This window comes from Apostichopus japonicus, chromosome 12 (genome assembly GCF_037975245.1).
Source record: "Apostichopus japonicus isolate 1M-3 chromosome 12, ASM3797524v1, whole genome shotgun sequence".
Taxonomy (NCBI): Eukaryota; Metazoa; Echinodermata; class Holothuroidea; order Aspidochirotida; family Stichopodidae; genus Apostichopus; species Apostichopus japonicus.
The window spans coordinates 32,999,772-33,022,384 of NC_092572.1; the positions used below are offsets into that span (position 1 = coordinate 32,999,772).

The 22,613-nt window shown below is 35.8% G+C and overlaps 2 protein-coding genes and 2 long non-coding RNA genes across 7 annotated transcripts in view; 3 read left to right on the forward strand and 1 right to left on the reverse strand.

Moving 5' to 3' along the window:
- LOC139977739 (uncharacterized) overlaps positions 1-22,613 on the forward strand; it is a 292,233-nt gene that overhangs the window by 247,844 nt on the left and 21,776 nt on the right. For all 3 annotated transcript variants that reach the window (XM_071987308.1, XM_071987307.1, XM_071987309.1), the window contains 11 exons: positions 5,423-5,693; positions 6,015-6,314; positions 7,334-9,099; positions 9,798-10,000; positions 10,827-10,903; positions 11,606-11,667; positions 13,844-13,904; positions 15,522-15,845; positions 16,048-16,271; positions 19,668-19,808; positions 21,687-21,839. In XM_071987308.1, coding sequence (XP_071843409.1) covers positions 5,423-5,693; positions 6,015-6,314; positions 7,334-9,099; positions 9,798-10,000; positions 10,827-10,903; positions 11,606-11,667; positions 13,844-13,904; positions 15,522-15,845; positions 16,048-16,271; positions 19,668-19,808; positions 21,687-21,839 — 3,582 coding nt within the window. The remainder of the gene's footprint in view (positions 1-5,422; positions 5,694-6,014; positions 6,315-7,333; positions 9,100-9,797; positions 10,001-10,826; positions 10,904-11,605; positions 11,668-13,843; positions 13,905-15,521; positions 15,846-16,047; positions 16,272-19,667; positions 19,809-21,686; positions 21,840-22,613) is intronic.
- Positions 1-22,613, reverse strand: part of LOC139977744 (uncharacterized) — an 831,623-nt gene that overhangs the window by 163,033 nt on the left and 645,977 nt on the right. The gene's annotated exons all lie outside the window — the stretch shown is intronic.
- The window catches only part of LOC139977776 (uncharacterized), a 226,329-nt gene that overhangs the window by 121,551 nt on the left and 82,165 nt on the right, over positions 1-22,613 (forward strand). The window lies entirely within an intron of this gene.
- Positions 1-22,613, forward strand: part of LOC139977780 (uncharacterized) — a 60,965-nt gene that overhangs the window by 16,576 nt on the left and 21,776 nt on the right. The window lies entirely within an intron of this gene.

Here is a 22,613-nt window from a genome sequence, read left to right on the forward strand (position 1 = left end):
TCCAAATTAAACTTAATAAGGGCTGGTACTCTGTGTGCACATTGCTATCACAGAATTAACCTGCATTAGTGCATACATTCACAGGTAATATACAGAAGGTATGCACAATGAAACTGACTAGGCTCCTGAGGGGTTTGGGGCAAAGTTAAAAGATGAACTCTTTACCTGTATTGAAATTAATGTAACTAATTTCTAACAGTTTTCTAGCTTGTCTCTACTGCACATGCATGACAGCTTGGAGTCTCTTGGTGAATGGTAGAGTTGCTTGCAAACTTAAGTGTTTTTTAGAAATTTAAAGAAAAACAAAGAAGCTTTGAGAGAAATCATTTTCCCCACCCTAGAGACAAGATTTTACTTAAGCCTTGGTCACAAATTCTCCAGGAAGTAGGCAGACTGTCTTCCCATACCTTTAACTTATTCCTCCAGAGATTACACAGAACATGAAATAACTATAAAGACTTAATCAAGAATGAAACAAAGCCTGACCTATGAGTACTGGATTTGGAATTACCATCGCCACAGTCCTAGGGATGTTTGGGATGTTTTCATCCTATGATTCAGGAGAAGTGAATTTTTGAACCTTGCGCCAACTTAATATAATATGATTTGAACATTGGAGATCGACGGTGACGTCATTGCTTCACTTCGTTGGGGGGGGGGGGGCTGCAGGGACGCTATCATTAGCAAGCTACACTGTAGCCAGGAAAGTTAAAAATTGCTGAAGTAAAATATGGTGTAGATGGAAATTTCCCTGTGATGTACACATTCCTGTGTAGTGAATCAAGGCCAAGCGTAGAGTGAGATCTTTTGTATTCACAGGCATATGTGAAGTCTATACACACTCCTGTGTAGCATATCAAGGCCAAGCCTAGAGTGAGATCTGATCGAGTTTGATCAATGTGATGCACTGACGTCATGTCTTGATGTAGGTCGGTCCTGACTCCTTAGATTCAAATTTTCTGGCAGGAAGAGCCAATGTTTCAAGCATTCTATCACAGAAACTACAATTCATCATATGGCAAGGCTTAATAGTGAAATACAAAGACAAAAGATGATATGACAGGAAGGACTGGATCACATTTTTCACTAGAAAATTCCTCTAACAAACGAGTCATAACAGAGCTTGTGGTAAAGCCTGCCAGAGACCACAAAGGGAACAGTGTGCTCCTCTTTAAAGCAAACAATGGGGCTAATAATCACAGAGTCACTGAACTCTGGGAACATGTAACTATGCAGAGAACAATAAGGAAAAAATGGGAAAAAAGAGTGAAAGGGAAGAGGTATGCTGTACAGGAGACAAAACTATAGACACTAATATTGTGAAATGTTATTGGTTTTGCAATATTCAATTAAACATACTGTACTCTCATCAGCTATACAATGGGTAGCACTGAATATGGATATACAGTGTCTTTGTTGAAAAGTTATATTTTTTGACAGGATAAGTGGAATTAAAGGTCTGCTTTATTGCCTGGCTAAAATATGTTAAAACAAAGTCAGTATGATCAGCACCATCACTTGCATTTACCATTTGAGTTTGATCAGCTGCTGCAATGATCTACTCACATTTAACTGTACAGTTTGCATGCAATGTGACCAAGGCTGCAGCATATTCCTGAGTAGCCCTAGGGTATACATGATATCTCAAAATATTAAACATGGATGGATGGATTGTCTACTACTAGTATGTGGATAACCAATATTGAGTAGATGATTTCTCATATATATAGTGGAGGGTCATTTGAGGTCAGCAGAAGTCACAATGTCAAGCCAGTTAAATATAGTAGCCCAACAAGGAAAATTGAATGGATGTCAAACTAAGCAGGTGGATGTCATGTAGATATGAATCACAGTGTTTTTGGTTCCTTGCTCTAGCAAAAGGAACCTATGTATTCAGCTTGGCATATGTGTGTGTCTGTAACACTTGCTTGGGTGCACTGTAACTCAACAAGGAAAAGTTGAACTGATATCAAACTTGGTATTTAGATTCGCCATAGTGAGAAGGTGGGCCCTATTGTTTTCGCTGCTTGTAAAGGTCACCAAAGGTCAGTTAGGGCCAAAAAGCCAAAATAATAAACAAAGCAATAACTCCCATTGACAGGGTCCGACATGTTTGTTTTAGAACTAGTTGTAAATGGGGTAGGGGATCGTTTTAACCATAACAGTCGTGTGATCCAAGGTCATCAAAGGTCAATTAGGAGTCAAAAACTAGTATTTCTGCAATAACTTGAGAACAAAATGTCCGAGTTACGCTATTGTAATCCATTAGTCATCTTTGTGACCTTCAACTTTATGTTGACCTCTTGTGACCTGTATTAGTTTCTTTGGTTATATATTTGAATTCTTGTAGCCATATTCAGATCTCAAATGGTCTTCCGATCAAAATTGTCCATGGGTTGACCCCTGTGCGACCTTCTGGTGCAAAGTTAATCAGAGGTTAAGGTTTTTATATAAAATATGCTAAATTTAGGAGATACAGGGCAAAGAAAAAAAGTTTGTCAATATTTTATATAGCTCTGTGCTCTATAGACGAAACGGTTGGCCCCAAAGGTTGGATTTGATACCTTTTTAGCAATAACATTGTGTGTGTACATTGGAGTGCGTAGCAATTATGCGAGAATGTGCACATCAATGAGGGGAACTTTTTAATAAAATCAGTCATGTCATCCAAGGTCATTCAAGGTCGCTTATGGGCAAAAAATCTGCCCACTCATGCCAATTTTTGCAACAACTTCCAATTACGAAATATAAAATAGCTGATATATTGGGACCAGTTGTGAATGAAGTAGGGGCACATTTTCCAAAATAACCGTTATGTAATCCAAGGTCACCAAAGGTCAATTATGGGTTAAATATGCTTTTTTTTTTGGACTAGTTGTGTAAAGGGTAAGCGATAGTTTCCAAACATAACGGTCATGTCATTCAAGGTCAACAAGGGTCAAAAACTCAATCTCCAAACTGATCAAAATTGTCCATGGTTGACCCCTGTGTGACCTTCATGCGGTTTTGTTTGGTTTTGAGAGGTGGACCACTGTTGACCTCACATGACCTTGGAATAGTGCCTCCAGTGACCTGTATTCGTTTTTTGTTGTTGAATTTTTGAATTTGTGTGGCCATATTTTAAATGTCCATGGGTTGACTCCTGTGCAACCAAAGTTATTAAGTACACTTAGGATGATTCTGCAAGTTCTTATAAACAAATCTAACAAAAGTCAATTGATTCTCAAAAGGACCAATCACTGATTTGTGATATTTATGGCAATGATATCGTGCGTGTACATTCAACCCTGAAATAACAATTTTAGGATAGTGCTTAGTCCTTATTTATAAGCAAAGAACCATAGTGCCCTTGGGCTCTTGTTTAGTAATTAGATGAATCCTGCTTTCATGAAGGTCAAAAATGGGAAATTCTTGTAAAAATGATAAGTATGAAAGAGAAACATAGATGGGTCTCACTGTAGTCTAGCACATGAATATCCCTCAATTGATTAGGTGAACTCTTTATCTTTTGATCGTGGTCATAGGTCATTTGAGGTCAGCAGGGACAAAATATGTGAAAACCTTGTAATTTTAAACAATGTCTCGATTCGCAACCAGTTATTTCATCAAACCTTTAATGTAGTTTGCCATTTTGGTATCTTATTCAGTTCCTATGCTGAAAGCATCAGGAACCTATATTAAATTTCAAGTTTGCTTGTACAGTACTGTATTTGAATTACTGTGTCTGCATGTGATGCCTAAACACAAACAATTTCAAGACTTCAGCCAGTTGGATTTGGCGTATAGCAAGCAACAATGTTTCTTAAACTTTACACATGCAGTTTACAAGGCCATCTAGCCAGAGTTTGAAGTGGGAGAGGGAGTCTGATGTCCCCCTGAAAGAGGGGTCTCAGACACAGTATTGTCCACCCATTGGATAATTTCTCTGGATTAGGGGTTAAACGCAAAATGTGTCTATCAGTTCCAACATTCTAACTGCATTGTGCAGTTTAAGATTTCATGTTTTTGAACAGACTGTGGCTACAGCCCTGCACATACACCAAAGCAACTTCGAGGACATTCTAGATTAGTTTTGTTAGAAAATGACAGACAATGGCTACAGTACAGTCCCCTGTATACATTAAAGCATGTTTACTGTAGATGACATCCAACAGGACCAAAACCTTAATAAATTTGTAAAACATCACAAATGTGTAGTGGAGACTATATACACTTAACATTAAAGCCCTATACATCTCAATACCTCTATGTATATATATTGTAATACTTGACAGCATCATGGTGTTTTGCTTCTTCTGCCACATTGCTTAATCAATGCTCTTGAAATATTTTCCCTTGGTACTAACTACATGGAATCGTTTACAGAATGTAATGTTTTGTAGCCTCAAAGCATTTCAGCCACAAATTATGAGGCAATTATGGCTTAATTTGGTGCATTAATCATCTGTGGTTACATCTCATCTGATAGAAGGTTACATCTAGGTGTCAACCACAGTTTTGCTGTAACCACCTGACCTACTGGTTCCAGAAATGCTTGCAAGCAGTAAAGCAATAAACAAAGGATGTTAGGCATCTGAAGTTTAGAGAGCTCTGTGCAAATGTGACCAGTAATACCACCAGTAGCCAGAAGTGTCTTACAGTTTTCTTCTTACCTGGCAGTGAAGCCTTGATTTGACAATGGAGTTACAAAAGTCTAAACATCTTAGATTGAACTGTTGCAAAGATATTGTTTGCTTGAAAGTACTGTATATTATACAATTGTGAAATCATATCAAGTTTGAAAGGTCTTCTTTCAGTGAGCAGATAGCTAGTGCTCTTTTAACGATATTTTTGTTGTTGGAATTGGCTTTAAAGCACTGTACATAATGAATGATATACATATTGTTTGTCATTAAATCATTCTGTAAAGTAGAATAGATCAGTAATTACTTTTGCACATTACACTGAGTCTGTGTGCATTGAAATGTCTGTTAACAAATATACCCTAAATAATGTACATCTACAATAACCTTCTTACTTTCTTATTAGATAGAGGTCATAGGTCAGTTCACCTAAATATCAATAAGAAACAAATGGGAGAACACACAGTTAACTTTAGATGTGGTTTTGTAGATTTTCTTTCCTTCCTTACAATATATGTGATGTACAGTATATCCCATTAAGCCTATCAGAGGTCAATACCTACAGTAGCTGATTTGACTTCATTTAGTGTGTGGATCTTCTGTGTGAGTAACCAGAATCTTACTCTCTTATGTGGAGTTAAAGAGAAGTTCAAGTCTCAGGCAAGCTGTTGGTTACATCTCAAACATCACTTTTCAGAAATCTTCTGACCAATGCTAGTCTAAAATGAAAGTAATTGATGTGATTAGTTGGCAAAGATTTACTAAATCAATGGATTGATTGTTGTTTCTCTCTTCCATAGGCATCCATCTTCACCTTCAGCCATCTCAAAGAAGAACTTTCTGCAAAGTTAACCCAAACTGACTGTGGGAATTTAGGCCGCTACTTTTCACTACCACCCGATCAAGTGAAGACCATTATTACAAGTCCCTTGTACTCCAAGAACTTTCTGCTTACCCTTGAAGAGAGAGGATACATACACCCTTCAAATGTGAATCGATTAACTGATGCACTAACTGAGCTGAAGATTAACCATATTCACTTATTAACAGAGACGTACATGAAGCTGAGAGGTAGGCCAATAATCACTAGCTCTCTTGTAATTATGTATTTTGCCCCCAACTTGCCCTATCCCCCTCCCCCTTCCCCACCCCTACCCCCCAGAAAGATCCCACTTTAAGTATTGATACAAAAAACAGGTGGTGATTTATTCTAGATGCTGGCAACCAAAATGTGCACACCAAAACATAGTACATATGTACATTTGTACAAGTGAGCAAAAGTCACCCTGTGCCATGATGTGGATTATGCATTTATCAGTGTGCCTGTACGTATCTGTGGATATTTAACAAAAACTGGAAACTTAATTTAATGTTTTACCTTAAACATTTCAGATCAAGAGACTGAATATGATAGATTCCTCGCCGGCCTCTCTGCTCATTTGACATTTTCCATAACAGTGAAACTGTGTGATAACTTTGAAGTTACTGATAAGAACAAGAAGACAGTTATCTCTAGTCAGAATCCAGGACTCTCCTTCCTCCTGACAATTGATAAGATGGGTATAATTAATCCTTCTGATGTCAGCAAATTAGAGACTCCTTTAGAGGAATATCGTCTTCTCCAGGCAGTAGCTAAGATACACGAATACCAGTCCTTGGCACTTTCTGACAAAACAAAGGCACAAGATGAAGGTATTGTTAATTCATGTGTATGTTACAAACTTTACACTCCACTGGTACAAGTGTTGTGCCAGTTATAAGGAACATTCCTGACTTAAGACTTCATACTGTAGCTCAAACAGTTAAACACACAAAATGCACTCATTATCTAAAAATCATATGTGTGGATTACAGGATATTTTAGAGATAATGAAGAATGAGATGTCAAAATATGTTTTGAACTGAAGCACATTGATGCAACTCACAGCTTCATAGCATTGTATGTTGTTGAGAAATATAATAATGTAGGTTTTCACTTTATTATGATTAGTGCATTGTTCTACTGTGTAATCTGTGATGTCATACAGTGACTATACCAACACCTCTTTCTCCTGTAAAATTAAAGTTATGATATTAATCCTTTGAAAATGTTTTAGTCGTGTCCCAGGAAGCTGCAGTTTGCAGTGTACTCAAATGACTTCACAATTAACAATGCTCCTAATTATGGAGGAGTCCTACTTGATCAGTGACAAATAAATAAGGACAGTATCAATTCTTTCCATTTATGACAGCAATTATTGTGCAATGTTTGTCTCTAAATAAAAGAAAATTAATATTTAAATTTGGATTTTCAATAGTGGTACATGTAGTGTCATTGATAATGAATTGCAGATAGAGAACAGTATCTGATGGTATGAAGGAAATATAATAACATCTGCGTTTCCAATTTTTTCAAGTCTGGATGTATGAAACTATTTGTTATTGCTGTTTGTATTACTGAGTAATTTTTAAACTGACTAGCATGTTTGAGCAATGACACATGTCTTAGTTTGTGTTAGGAGTGAGTTTCCTTTACATTTGAAGATTATACTACTGTAGTTGTTAAGAAATGTTACCAAAGATACAGTGTTACGAGATTGCCCAAACTATTGATATCAAAGCACACTTGTTTTTCAGTATGGTAGATATTCTTTATATTGTCATAAACTGCGTAACATTTTAACTTGTTTCAATATAAATTGAACTGTCGTTTCTGTTTCCTTGTTTTAAAGACAAAGAGAGCTTATTCCTGAAATGCTTACAACAGAAGATGAAGAGTTGGTTTGAAACAATGACTCCTGTCCCCTGGATGAAGTCTTGTCAATGGAAATCTAATGATCTCTTTATTGCCAGCCGCTTAGTCTTAAAAAATTCTGGTTCAAAAATATCTAGCAGAGAAGTTGATCGAAAATGTAAGCTGCACTACCTAGATATCTTTACTGATGAAAGACTAAAAGCAGAGACTCGAATCATTGTGGAAGGACAGCCAGGCTCCGGCAAGACAATGCTCTCCTCTCAGTTGGCCTATGACTGGTGTTGTGGAAAGCTTATGGATATCCCCATGGTCATCTATCTGCCCTTGAAAATTGTTGATGACATGACAATTATTCAAGCTATCAAGATGTTCTACACCCGTAAAGACATTCCCATCACAGAAGAGGATATTGAGTCTATGCTTAACAGTGGTAAGAAGAAAGTCTACCTCATATTGGATGGGTTAGAAGAATACAATGGAGGAACCAAAGATGGAAGTCCCTCAGAAGTCATGAGAGTAATGACAAAGGAGAAACTGCCCAACTGCATTGTTATAATCACAGCTAGGACAGATTATGCCAAGCATCTACCTCCAGGTCCAATGTTGAAGATAGGAAGCTTTGGTGAGGACGAAAGGAATGAATACATTGGAAAACTCTTCTCTGCTGATGTCAAAAGGCAAGAAGAAGTAAAGGAATTGATTGATAATGTTCCATTTATTCTTGATCTTTGTAATGTTCCACTACTCTTTGTGTTGTTAGTACATAACATTGATAGATTAGGAAAGTTACAAGAGGGTCAGCTCGACAGGGTTTCTCCTTTCGTGAAGGCTATTGTAGATATTCTGTGTTCTGTGCAGGATGAGGAAGACAACCAGAGTCATCTATTTAACCAGCAGCTGGAATCAGTTTGTGAAGAGGATGAGAGCAGATTAGAGAGTGAAGTATCAATAGAACCCCACATTACATTGGAGGAACTTGCCTTTAACGGCCTCTGTAAAGGAAACCAACAATTGTTTTGGCAGAAAAACTTCGTGGATAGATGTGTCAGTAATAGCAAAACGTGGACAGATGCTGGGTTACTTGTTGTTGAGGAAGGAACTCCAGATCTTCAGACTGAGTCGGGCAGTGGAAGTCCCCAGAATGATTCCATCAGTGATGAGTCTAATGTTACTACAGAGATAAATAGAGGAGTATCCCTTGAACCTGATATTTTGGCATCTGTCAATCAATCAGAGAGTAATCCAATATTGGAATCAACAGAGGAAAAATCAGAACCTTTACTGAACAGAAAAACTCCGAAATATATCTCGTTACAGGTCAAATTCCTCCATAAGTTAATCCAAGAGTGGTTTGCAGCACAGTATTTAGCTCTCCTGTTCTGGGGTCACAAATCAACTGAACACCATTACATATATCAATTGTTCAGAGAACACCTGGATAACATAGACCCAGCTGATCTCCATTATGTCTTGCGCTTCACTTGTCACATCTGTCCTCCCAGCTTTCATGTCATTGCCAGTTTTCTAATGAGAGACTTTAAAACAGGAGATGGTGAGATTCCTGATTACATCATGAACTGCATCTGCCTCTGTTTTGCTGAATATGATGGTTACAAAGGGCACAAGTTCAAGGACATTGTCAAAGAGGTCTGTAGAAGAGATTCCGTCAACTTCAGCTCTGAAGATAGTCGACTGCTACTGAGGTCAAAGGTTTCTATGCTCACCTTTGCTTCAAGATCACAGGTAAAGTGTGAATACAACTTTCTTAGCTCAAATACACAGCAAACCTCTGCTTATATCCAGATATATGTGATACATAATCTGAAATGTGCATGAATACAACATTCAATTGTCCAGTGTCGAGTACAACATCAATCTGTAGGATGCAACATTATAGGTCTACCACCAATTTGTGCCAGACCTTAAGTAAATCTAATATGTTGAGATATTAATGGTGTAAGTTTATTTTAAATATGTTACTTCTTGAAATGTAGTTCTCAATCCAGAGATTAAATTTGATCTTGGTACAAGATCGACCTAATGTATTCATTCTGTGGATATCAGACTAAAATACGAATTGATCTACAGGTATTATACAGTGACAGATCATTCTGGGATGTGTGAATCATTTTCAATACAACATCATCATTTGCTGAACTATCTATTTAATTTACAAGATCAGTGTATCGTAAAGTACACATTTTGTCAATGGTATTATTAAGGTTGGCTATTAATCAATCCTTAGGATATTGTGATGCATGAGACAACTCAAGCTGATTAAATACACAACATAGGACATATTACAATGTTCATATCTTCACTAGCAAACAAAGTTAATCTTAATGTCTCTCATCAGGTTTCTAGTTTTATGGTTTCCATTTGTTATTGTTGGGTACTGATTTCAGGTTGAAATACTACAATATCTGTGGATTATATTCCAGATTCCAATCAAATGTCTGAAGCTTTCAGATGTTGTGGAAAAAATTACAGAGAAAGCCCTGATCTTGAAGGCTGATGTCTCGTTGGGAGTTTTGAATACCCTGAGGGCTATTGAAGTGAATCGGTGGGACCAGAAGCTGATTCAACAAGATTATAAAGATCTCATTAAATTCATTATCAACAATGAAAAGGTTGAAGTAGCACGGTGAGGACTAATTCAAAGTTGGCAAACCAAACTAAAGCTTTCGTTATATGTGATATTGAAAATAAGGTTATATTGGATTGTGTGATTTATAGAGCTAATGGAAGAACATTCAGCAGAAATATCCCCAAGCATTTGACATCTATGAACAATGGGGAACCATGTAAAAGGTTTGGCTTTCTCACTGCATCATTTCTTTTTCTGACAGTCTGCTACATCGAGATTAGCTTCGACCATGTCTAGGGTGAACTGGTAACCTTTTTAGCAATGTACGCCTTCTATGACCAGTGCTATTGGTCAAAGTCAATCCTTCTCTTCCACACATGCTGCCTAGAAGTGTTATCGTGGACATAGAATCATTTGTCTTTTTGATCTGCATATTATTCAGTATAAAGTATTATTAATATATCAGTATTTTTTGTCTTAAAATTTCCAGTTAAAGCTCTACTCTTATATGGTAAGTTCTCAACTGTTCTCATTATCACGAGAGCTCATTAGATAGCTGGGTTCACCAGATCCAAAACTGAAAACAAGCCTACTCAACAGTTATAATATCTGTAAAATGTACACTAGGTTGATGATAAGTGCCCCAGACTTCTAGATCAAAGGTCATTTGAGGTCAGCAATGGTTAAAATATGAAACTCTTGTGTAAATAGGTGATTCCAAGAGTTGGAATTAAGTATCTTGGGTGGGTGGGTGAGCATGGCTGGTCTCAATTTTCCGTTAACAAAATACAGTTCTTATCATAATATATAATTGTAGAAAACTAAGCATTTTCCTGAAAATTAATATTAATATTTTATCGTACATTTTACTTTTTTTTCTCAGTTTACTATTACCAAGTCCACCGGTGGCTGTGAAAGATGAAAAAGATCTGAATAACTTACAATCCCGAAACATTTCAGGTAACATACATTCTATTTCATGAATAACAAGAGCTTGGTAATTTGATGTAACAGATATTCCTCTGTATATTGATACAATAACTTAGCCTCACATTTTGTTAAAGCTGTTTCATTCTAGTCCTGCTTCTGCATAGTGGTAAGAAATGTAGCTCTGTCCAGCATGTTGACAAAATGTAACTTAAGGCTTTTAGCCCGCGTACTAATTGTATCAACAGTTAAACGAGATAGATTATTATACTAGCTTGGACAAGCTGAAATCAGAAAACTTCATTTCATACAAAACTAGACATATTAACAGTGATAGCAATCATCACAAGGAAGTGTGAAGACAGCAATTCAAGAAGGTGTTTATTTGTTTTAGTGTGTGTGTGAGTGTGGAGCTGTAAAGTAGATTGAACATCATCAGCTGAGTAAAATAAATTACTACAGTGAAAGGGATCATGCACAGTTAATTAACAGCATTAGTGCTCTATTTTTTCAGGAGGGAGGAAATGTTTTAGATTATATTAGTGCAAAACGTTGTGGTTTTCACTAAGTTGATCGTGATGCAATTTATATGATAAGAATTAGTGCCAATATAACCTGTAACTTTGAAATGTTTTTTTTTTATTCTCAAAACAAAGAAATGTGGCAACGTATACAATGTTCCATGTGAGAGTGGCTGAGGGTTTTATATTTTATCTATTTATACTTTTTTTTCAGTTGAATGGATCATTGGAGAACACTTAATTCACACATTAAATGTGACAACTGGAGAATGGATGGTGAGATGCATTATCTTGTATTTTTGTTTTAAATTATTGTCATTCATTTCAGATTGTGTTCTGATATTCTTTTGCTTAACCAGCAAAAACTCCTCTTTGAGTTTGAGTCAAGGCAAAAGGAACCTATGACGTGGTGATAGCGTATATGTATGTCTCAGCCTAAGGAGTGGTGACATGGGAAAATAAATTTGTGTCACTAGTAGTCAACCAATAGTGGACAATAGTAATCTCTTGTCCAGACAAGGGGTTGGAATAAAGGGTGTCCTCGGATATAGCTAATTTATTAGAAAACAAGTTTGTAAACACAATAACTCACCAAGCGTGTGGTCCACAAACTTCAAACTCTGTATGTTGATAATCGTTACAAAGCTCTTGGCTGCTTTAGTTTATTTGCAATGTCAAATTTAATTTGAGTCTACCTTTGGACAAAATATGGAAACATTGTAAACAAACTTACTGGACATCAATAGCATTGATAAATGTCATACTTGGGTGGTAGGTGCTCCATAAATCAGCTTTGGTAGAGGTCAAAGGTCAAGTTAGGTCAACAAGAGGCAAAGTCTGTCGATGTAAACAAGCAGACTCAATTAATCTGGCCTGACGAATCACATAGTTGATATGTGGGTGCCCCTCAGTAAGTTCAAGGTTGCTTTAGTTATTTGTTAATTTCAATTGGGGTCAGTCGATGTCAAATTTCAAATAATTGTAATTTTGAAAACTCCAAAAGTCAAAGGATAGCTTTGACGAACTTTACACGTGGTAAGTGGCTCAACCAGATTGAATACTCAAATGTCACTCATGGTGACAATATTAGCTCCAAAATTAAACCTTGGATGAACTTCACACTTGGTATTTGGATCCAGCCTATTAAGTATACAAACTGTCTGTGCACGGAAGTCAGTAAATGTTCTGATACACTGTAAATGTGGCAAGGAACCACTAAGCCTCTTGGCTTTCTGGTTTATTCCTTAACAAAGTGCAAACAAGTATATTTGATTCTTGTGTGTTTGTGTGTAACAGTGTTAATGAGATATGCCTGCTAACACATAATTAACCATCATGGAATTTTAAGCATTGCATCAAGATTTCTCTGGGAAAGCTGTTGGCTGTTTTCATTATTGTGGTGGTCAGAGGTCATCTGAATCCTAGACTTTCTTATGCTTTAGTGGAGATCAAATGTCACTGCAGAACTGAAGAATGCAACATTTCAAACCAATGATGAATATCATGCTTGGTTTGTAGATGTTCCTAGAGAATTCTTGGCTGTTTGTTTTAGAATTAGGTAGAAAAAAAGGAAGGTCACCATTGGCCAATGTAATTTAGTGTCAGTGAATCTCATTCAGTAGGTAGGTACCCCTTCTTGAATACTATATCCTTGTAGTAGTTTTTGCAGGGATTATATGTCATATTAATGTCAGCAATGGTCAACAAATTTGAAAATTGTGTAACAATTTTACTCATGAAAGTCACCATTGATGAGTGTTTTACTTAGTACATTCATACTCCTTTAGAGTGACTTTTTTGTTGCCACTCATTTTGTGATGACGTACAATATTGTACATAGGTCTCAAATAATTTGGAACACTGTATACAGTAGTCAGAAGATGAAATATGCATCAGAGAATTTATGCTCTTGTATTGGGGGACTTTCACAACCTATGTCTTGTCACACATCTTTGCTGTCTGCAGTATTTTACCTAATTCTCTGCGATATACACTAGAAGTTTATGTTAAGGAAAGTTGTAAACTATCCAAATATTTCACAATGAATAATATAATGCCATGAGCCTCCTTTCTTAATACAGTTGTTAATGGGCTTATGATAGATCTAATTTATTCTTAAGCTCAACAGTAAAATATCTCTTATTATATAAAACATCTGCCTTTTTAGCCAACATCAGAAAGCTGTTTGGTCTGGATTTTGGGTAATTGTGTTGTATATTGTAAGTTCTTTTAGTGATAAGTGATTATCAAAACATTTTGATGTAATGGCAAATGGAGCTTCAATGTTGTGATCTCTTAGTTTTGATTTAATTTTATTAAGTTGACCTACATCAGCAACCGCATTAAATAAAAAAAAAAGGATAAGGCATCATGAAATAGTTTCTATCAGGTTTGTATGATTTTTCACCATAAGTATTTTTGCCTTTTCTTGTCTGATGAAATCTTCATTTAGATGGAATTTAGATTACCGGGGAGGATGTCAGCAAAATCACCATCACTGAAACCAATCTCTGGTAAGTTTCTGGTATTAATAGGAACAATCAGTTAAGAACTTAAAATGTTTAATTAACGAGAATTTCTTTGTTGTTGTCAAAGAAATCCCTGTAACTCTAGAATAAGTGCTGATGTATAAAATAGTCTGTAATCACAGTTGAAGCAGGCATACATATTTAATTCTTCACTCATTACTGGATTTCTGCTGATCAGTGAAGGTACTTCATCCTCAGTATTGCTATTATTATGTTAGCGTTCTTTGCACAGATGGTACTACAAGCCCTTTCCTTTCAATACATTTTACTAACTGCGCTATAATATATTTGTGTCTTTATTGACCAGTCTTGGAGCAAACTATGGAGGCTGGCCTTAAAATAAACTTACTACAGGATCAATCAACTTTTGAAAACGTTATGACAGTACTAGGCTTTTGAGGCTGTTTTCTTATATCTAAATAGTGATATTTCCTTTTACCTCAGATTATTTGTGATTTTCCTATGAAATCCTCTTGTGTTCTCCTAGTATTAAGAACCAAATACTTAATTCTGAGAATTTTCTTCTGACAATCATGTGTGAGGAGCTGGGTCTATTTCCATTCTCATTCTACTGAGGTACTATTGAGCAGTTGGAATCATGTTAGCCCTAACTGTCCATATTCATGCAGATATGTACATCAGGACATATGCACAGTTCAATCTGTGATTGATACTTTTTGCATTATTGTGACCACAAACTTTAGTACATTGAGATAGTCAAATTATGCTGTGCAAAATAATTATAAATCCTTGGTTAGTAGGACTTGAATGTTATCCTAGCATAACGATAGGCTTACCAGTCTTTACAGTAAGATTCACAGTGGTAGCTAATGATAAGCTACTACAATCAGCATGTAGTAACTAGTGTTAATGTCAGTTTAAAGAAACAAATACTGAAGTAATGGTGTCAGTATATCTGCATGGTATCAATGACACAGTGGAACAACCACCCATGGAGCATGGGAACGGGTAAACCGCCAAAAAAGGTTTGCTCTATTAAAATAATTCACACATCATTGTCTTACTTCCCTACATGCATGATGTAGTTAACTTACTGTTAGTCATTCCTAAGAAAGTGGGTGATTTTGCCTATACTCTCATGTCAACTTTGCCCACTTCATAGTTATGTTCCAAATAATGAGGTTTTGTCACAGTAAGTGCTGAGTATTACATTTTCAAGTTTGTTAGCATTATGTAAAGAATTTTATGTTAAACTTGTAACAATCTTGCTTTGAACAACATCAGCAACAAACATCAATCCTCTGGGAGTAATTCTAATTTGAGTATTTGTAAATAATTATGTGTAATAGTTTAGCTTGTAGACTTCTGTGTTAAGTTATTTCAGTGACAACAATACAAACTTGGGAACTGATTTATGCAAAAAAAGGATCAAAGTTCAATGCATATGAGGTTGTAAGATTTCAATATGAAATTATCAATTTTATAATATACACAGATATAATCACAGATATGTGATGTGTCCTCATACTACAAATACTAGCAAAGAAAAAGACCATTAAGGAGACCACTCTTAACTGAAAGCAAGATTGTAATATATTCCTGCTGAATGTCCCTGAACTTCTCTGATTATTTATATTGCAGACAACTTACCTTCCAATCCACTGCAAATGGAGCTTTGGGTCAACAAGGATGGAGGAGTACTAGAGCTTCTAGATACCGGTGTCAGCTTAGAAATACCTCCTGGTGCTCTGGAGAAGGATCAGTTGATTCAGATGAGAATTATTCCATATAATTTCCAGGGGGATTCTGATCTTTCATTCAGTAGTAATTCATCAGTTGTGGTTGAGCTCCTGCCTAGTCACCTGAAGCTACTGAAACCAGTAAAACTGACATTGCCTCACTGCTTGGTTCTCAAGAAAGGGTGTGAATGGAAAGCAAAGATATATAACAGCCATCATGAAGAAGGTATATTCAAGTGAACATGTCTCGCTTTAAATGTATGTTTAGTTATGATAGAACACAGCCTCTTACAGTGTTCCGTCATTGCATTTAATAGACTATTTCCTGCATAATACAATCTATCTGTCATATAAATGCAACCTATTAAAACTTTTTTATGATTATTAAGAAATGTAAAATATCTTTCTGTTTCATCTGGATTCTACAGGCACCCAGCCTCTGTGGAGACCTCAGCCGGACACACCTTATGTACTAACTGAGCGAAATTGTGTGATCAAATTAAAACATTTCAGCTGGGAGAAATTTGACATTGGTGATGAAATAGTTGAAGGCAAACGTATCGTGTTATATGCTGCTAAGGATCTGTCATCCTCTGAAAGCATAACACATATTCATGTTGGCTATTACTTGGAACTACCAGGGGGTGAAAAGGTGAGGATCTTCACTGGTTGATATTGGCTGTCATTTGGATTCCTGGTCATAAAATGGTGGGGTTGTGTTGATATTTGCTATAATTTACAGTTATCAAGAAGTCAAGATGTGATTTTTGGTTACGATGCTGAAGGCTCAGTAACCTTTGCAATCATGCTGGTGTGTGTCAAGCTGAATGGGTGTCATAATTGGTAGGTAGATGCCCTTGGGTGTGTGTATAGATGTGCTCTATTTTTTGTAATTTCAACATCATGAATATTAATGAGTAGGCGGGGCTTAATATACAATTCTTAATATGTAAATATCTCTTCAATCGTATATCCTATTTAGTTCATTCGTGGTATGGTGATGTAACTGCATAGTAAGTACGTTTTCCTCTGCAACAATAACATTGTTTGCCTCATTCGATTTATGTTTGTGTGGGGCTTAATGGGAAATCATGGAAAACGGCTTCTTAAACTCGATATCACAACAAACACAAGTAGAAGTTTTGTATAAAGATGCTCTATGATGAGTAGATGTGCCCCATTGTGTTTGCATCCTATCTCATGAATATTAATGGTTGGGCAGGGCCTGCCATAACATTTTTATAACAGTCAATATCTCTGCAACTATATGTCCGATTATGGTTATACTTGGCATAGTTATGTAACTACATAATATGTACATGTTCTTTGCAACACTGATTTAACCTCATTCATATTTATGGTTGAGTGGTGCTTAATGGAAAATCGTAAAAAAAACAGCTGAAAATATGATATCTCGACAACCACAAGTTGAATCAAGGTGATACTCATGCCCCATGGTGAATAAATGTGCCCTACTGTTCTTGGTTCTCATCTCATGAATATTCATGATTGGGTGGGCTTTACATAAATTTGGTTCATACTGGTCTGTTGATACATAATAAGCACATTTTCATGAGGTCTCCAACTTTATGTCATTAATATCCATCAAATTGTAAGCTGTGGCTTTTAAACACAAGACAAGAACCAAATGTTCCATGGTTTGCATCAGTGGCATATTAGGTTTGTCACACTACATTCAAACAATCAACCTTGCTGTTTTGTTGTGTGCATATCATGAATATTAATATGAACATGAAATTGTTCATAAGATATCTTTGAAATAGTACATCTAATTAGCTTTATACATGTCCTTGGTTAATATGATGTAAGTATTGATACTGTACATGCTTATTAGATCATAAACTTTGACCTCATTAAAATAAATGCATGTATCTGTTTTTGGTTACTTGCCTTTAGGCTGGGAAGAAAAATTATGCAGTCACATTGGCGTGTGTGTATGTGACGCCTTGGCTTGTAAACATGATATCTCAAGATAGGTAACTTCTGTAGATTCTCATATAAGCCTCTCCATAATCAGTGCAAAAATTGTATTGTTTTGGGTGGAGATCAAAGGTTATTTTGCGTCAACAGAATGCAAACAGTGAAATCTTAGAAACACAGTGACTCCAGAACCTGAACATCAAAGGAGTTCCTATTTACATGGTAGATTAGCATTATGTAGTGTAATGATTTTACACAATTTGGTGTAAGCCAGAGTTCATTTAAGGTCACAAGGGGTCAAAACTTTGAAATCCTTGTAAACATGATATCTCCAGATAGGAAACTTAATTGGCTCTCCTATTTTGCATGTGGCTTTCCCATATCGATTGAAAGAACCTTTGTGTTTTTGTAGGTCAACGGTTTTTTGGGTTCATCAAAGATCACAATCTGTAAAGCCTTATAAAACAAACCTTGTAAACACAATATCCCAAGATAGGTTACATAACATAGCTTATATTTGGCATTTGTCTTTCTTATAGCGAGTACAAGAACCCTATTATTGTGGATGGAGGTCAGAGGTCATTGGGGTCAGCAGAGGTCTAAATCTCAAAATATTAAAATGCTTTATCTGGAGAATTATACCTTAATAAATATTTATATATGCAAGGTAGATTATCCAAATGATAAGTAAAACTCCTCCACCATGTTGTATCTAGGCAAAAGCTCATTGAAGGTTTGCAGAAGTCAAACCCCTTAGAAATCCCTAAAGGTCAGGTCTCAATGAAGATGTGAACGTTATGCTGATTTGACTTCCCTATATGTAGTAGAACCTCCTGCTGCTTTAGAAGGTCAAAGGTACATGCAGTATGAACTTCAGCCAGGGTTAGCTTGCAACTTACCCATGTGCTGCATATGTAATGTATTTAAAAGGCAGGGTTATGGCTGGGAGGGGTTTCCCTCTGGTTATGCTAAGTCACTAAATAGACTTGTCAACATGATAACTGATACCTTTCTTTACATGTTGCTGCATTAGTCAATTGATAATTCTCTTCATGTTGGTGTGCAAAAGTTCCTGAATATTAACATGTATGGCTTACCACACTATGAATATGTTTTAGACATCAGAACCACTAAACATTTTATGTTGTCTGTTGTTTTTAGCTACACACATAACTGTGTGTGAGGTTATGGAGTTCCAGATGTCAAACTTTTTAAAAAATGTCAACGACTTTGTGTCTTACTCTATCTATTTGAAATTTTGTGAGCTTTTGTGGGATTAAAGTTTTGTTTTTTGCTCATGTGTTGAAATAATTTAAGTCATAGTATGTTTAGTAGTTCCGCGAATAAATTGTTTATAGTATTTGCACACGACACCATTTTTTCTGTATCAATTTGATCATTGCCAGCCTTCTGTTGAGCTCAGTTAAAGTGATATACGTGGTATGTGTCGTATGACATGATACGTCACTACTTTGTTCCAACTAACTGTTGACTGATATTGTTCCAAAGTGGAGGTTACTACTTCTATTAAGGGGTTCCGTTTTAGCATTCACCTTCATAACTGAGCGCTGTAACTTTAATCGACTAAAGCAAGTGTGATATCACGTGACCAAGTCAATGGGCTGCTAGTGTGTGGTTTCTGTCACATACTTGTTAACTCAATGGAAAATATTCCTTGGCTTACTGTGTAAAAGTAAGAAGATCGCTAAACCAATGTGTTTGCAAAGGACAAATCAAGAATGATCTCAACAAGATTTGTGTTTGTGGTTAGATAGTAGATACTTTGTTAGTATATACACATGTCCAGCTGAAACTCAGACAAAGTGAAAAGAATGCCGAATCAAGAATTAATACTACTCCGAATGCACCATCCAGCCAAACACTCAGTTGTTTCAGGTAGTGTTTGAAGGTGGGCGAGTTACAAATCATGCTGGCACCTAAACTTAGGTGCCAAATAGGTTAATTCATTGAGACACTCATGTCCAAATGATAAATCTGGTGAGAACAATGCCTTTTGTTGCTCTTGTTCACATGTTGATATCTGTAGCACCTTGTGAGCTGTTTCTTCTACATCATTTTGCTTCCTTTTTCCCTTCTCTGTTTGAAGATTGTCAGCATAAATGAAGTCTCTGTGTTGGTAAAACAGTCTGCAGTATTTTTTAAACAAGGAAAATTGCCCCTGACATGTCATTTTGTCAACATAGAGCCACCAGATTGGACCTATGGCTCTGAAGACAAAAACCCAAAGGTATGGTGGACTCTTATCTAACAAAAGTTATATATTTTAATTTTAAATATTTCGTCCATCATATTCATGAAGTGTAAATTATTAAACTTCACATAATTTAGACAGTTCAATTAGCAATATATGAGTGTGAACTGCTCTTAACATCCAAAATAATGAAGAAAGGTAATATTAAAAATAAGTCATGTTAATTCAACTTTACATGTAACAAAATAAGTTCATGTTAGTTTGCAAAATATCATTTAAATCTGGCAGAAGATGTTTATCAAGCAATATAGCTTGTGATGGTTTGAAAGGTACTTTGGGGTCAAAACCCCAAAATCCTGAAAAGCATGATGTTTCAGACTAGAGATTGATGGCAAATATCATACTCACAGCCCTTGGTATAAGGTCAAATGTTAAAAACATAAACACCTGATTATCAAGAAAATTAACTTAAACTAAATTCTACAAATATAAGAAACTAAATGTGCACATGCACAATGAATTGGTGTTTTGGTACTATGCAACAAGTCCTAACTTTCTACAATAGGTCAAAGGTTATCTGAGGTGAACAGATCCCAAACCTGAAAACTTTATAACTGTAATATCTCAAGAAAGTAAATCTTGAAAGATGTCATATCATGTATGCAATTTGAGCAGAGCTGTGAGAACAACTTCCTTACATATATAGTGGAACTTAAATGTCCTTGTAAGAAAATAAGACGTTTTTCAAGTTTTTTTTTGCATGGTGGATTGCTTTAATGATGTTTGACAGGTCTGCAGTTAGCTAAAATAGGTGCTGAAAGCTGTATTAATATGTGTAAATATTCACAATTGCTAACATTGGTGAATGCAGTTAGTGTGCACAGTAGCGCTAGTCCATTAGTTCTTTCAGAACAACAATTTGTAGGTTCCTTTACTAATAAAATTAGTCAAAACAAGTCAACCCCTTAACCAGTAAACACATGGACTTTCTCTTTCCAGATGAAACAGACATGGAATACTTTCTGCATGTAAAATATTCATATTTAATGGGCCAGAAATAATCAGTCCAGCCTCCTTCTAAAAGCTGACATATATCCCATGGTCAACACAGCTACTTAGACCTAGTTCTGATGAATATTTCTTCAGAGATGATCAATTCTTTTCAATAACATTTTTACACTCCTTGCTGGTTTCTTTCTAGCAAAAGAAGTAAAAATACCTCTTTACCTCCAAATTTTGATTTGCTCTGAATACAAGGGACGAGGTTTAAGGGCATCAAATCCCAAAGAAGTGAAAAGATATTATCTGCAACTGCAGATCTGACATTCAATATCGAAGGATTTTAAACAGCTTTTCTTCAGAAGTACAGTATGTCAATAATGTATACTGTGTACGATTCCCTTCCAAATCAGCTATTTGTCTGTTGGATTTTAGTTTTCCTACGATGGTCAGTATATATCTACTGTGAGGATTTGTGATTCTTGTTAGTACTTATTGCCCATGAAACATCCTACCATTAGGTGAGTGTATCAAGCACTATATCATAGGTGCACTAAATCAATCCTGCACTATATCATTTCTGTTAGTAATTACATGCATTTAACTATTGTGATTTAATTAAATTGTCATATAACATTGTCATTTAACATTGTCATTTACATTTAACATTTACATTTAGGAATGTCATTGTTAAATGCATTTAACATAATGCATTTAACATAATCCAATTAACATTTTAACAATTTAATGCAATTTAACATAATGCAATGTAACATAATGCATTTAACATTGCCATTTACCTTGTCATTTACACTGTCATTTGATTACATTGCATTGAATTACTAACAGTATTTACATTACATTCCTGTTAGTAATTACAAAAATAAAGTTAAAGACTCACCTTTATCATTTCAGGAAATAACTTTCAGAATGGCTGCCACCTCCAACGGACTTTTCCGCACATTTGTGCTAAATATCAAGGAAGGTACACAGGAGAGGCACAAATGTACGTGTCACTTTGAGGCTGGGCAGGGAGCACACCTTGCGGACTTGACCTTTATTCTAAAGGTATAGAATGTTTGGAATATTTTACTGTAACTAGTTTAACTGTAACATTCCTTGGCAAAATAGCTTCTTATGATAGAAAAATGTTTCTACTCATTTCATATGTCACATGTGTGTTTGTGGTATGGGAAATTTTCATAACTTTAAAGTCATGAATTATATGTATATGTAAGGGTGTTAGCGACTGAAAATAAATGTTTGTTCTTGATCAGAGAACTCTGGGTTTGGTGTGATGACCAAACACAGAACAAGACACATAAAAATGGAAAACTCAACTGGATTGGATCAAAAGAAATTATAATTATGAATAACAAACAATATACAGCTGATCTGGGCCCAGTCAAAGAATTAAATAAAACAACTTAGAGTTGTGAGGTGCACCCAAATGTTAAAGTAAATACACTTAATTTATAAATCTGTTTTGGTGAGTTGGCGTGCTTGTGACATCAGGTACAGATCTTCCACGACATCAGATCTTCCACGACATCAGTATAGTTGAACGGAATAAATTGTATGATAAATGTCCGATCCCAACAAAATAGTATCCTTTAATTAATAAGCAATAGTGTCCCAGGGTATCCTTTCAGTAAAATAATGTCAGTTCCTTTACCTAACACGAATATATTCGATAAGTATTCGATAAGTATTCAAAGATTTCCTTACCCTTACCCAACACGAATAACTATTAAGTATTCGCTAAGTATTCGCTAAGTATTCGAATAGCTATATAGTTGGTATTTCAAAAATTTAAGCATTCAGACTTTAGAATAACTAATC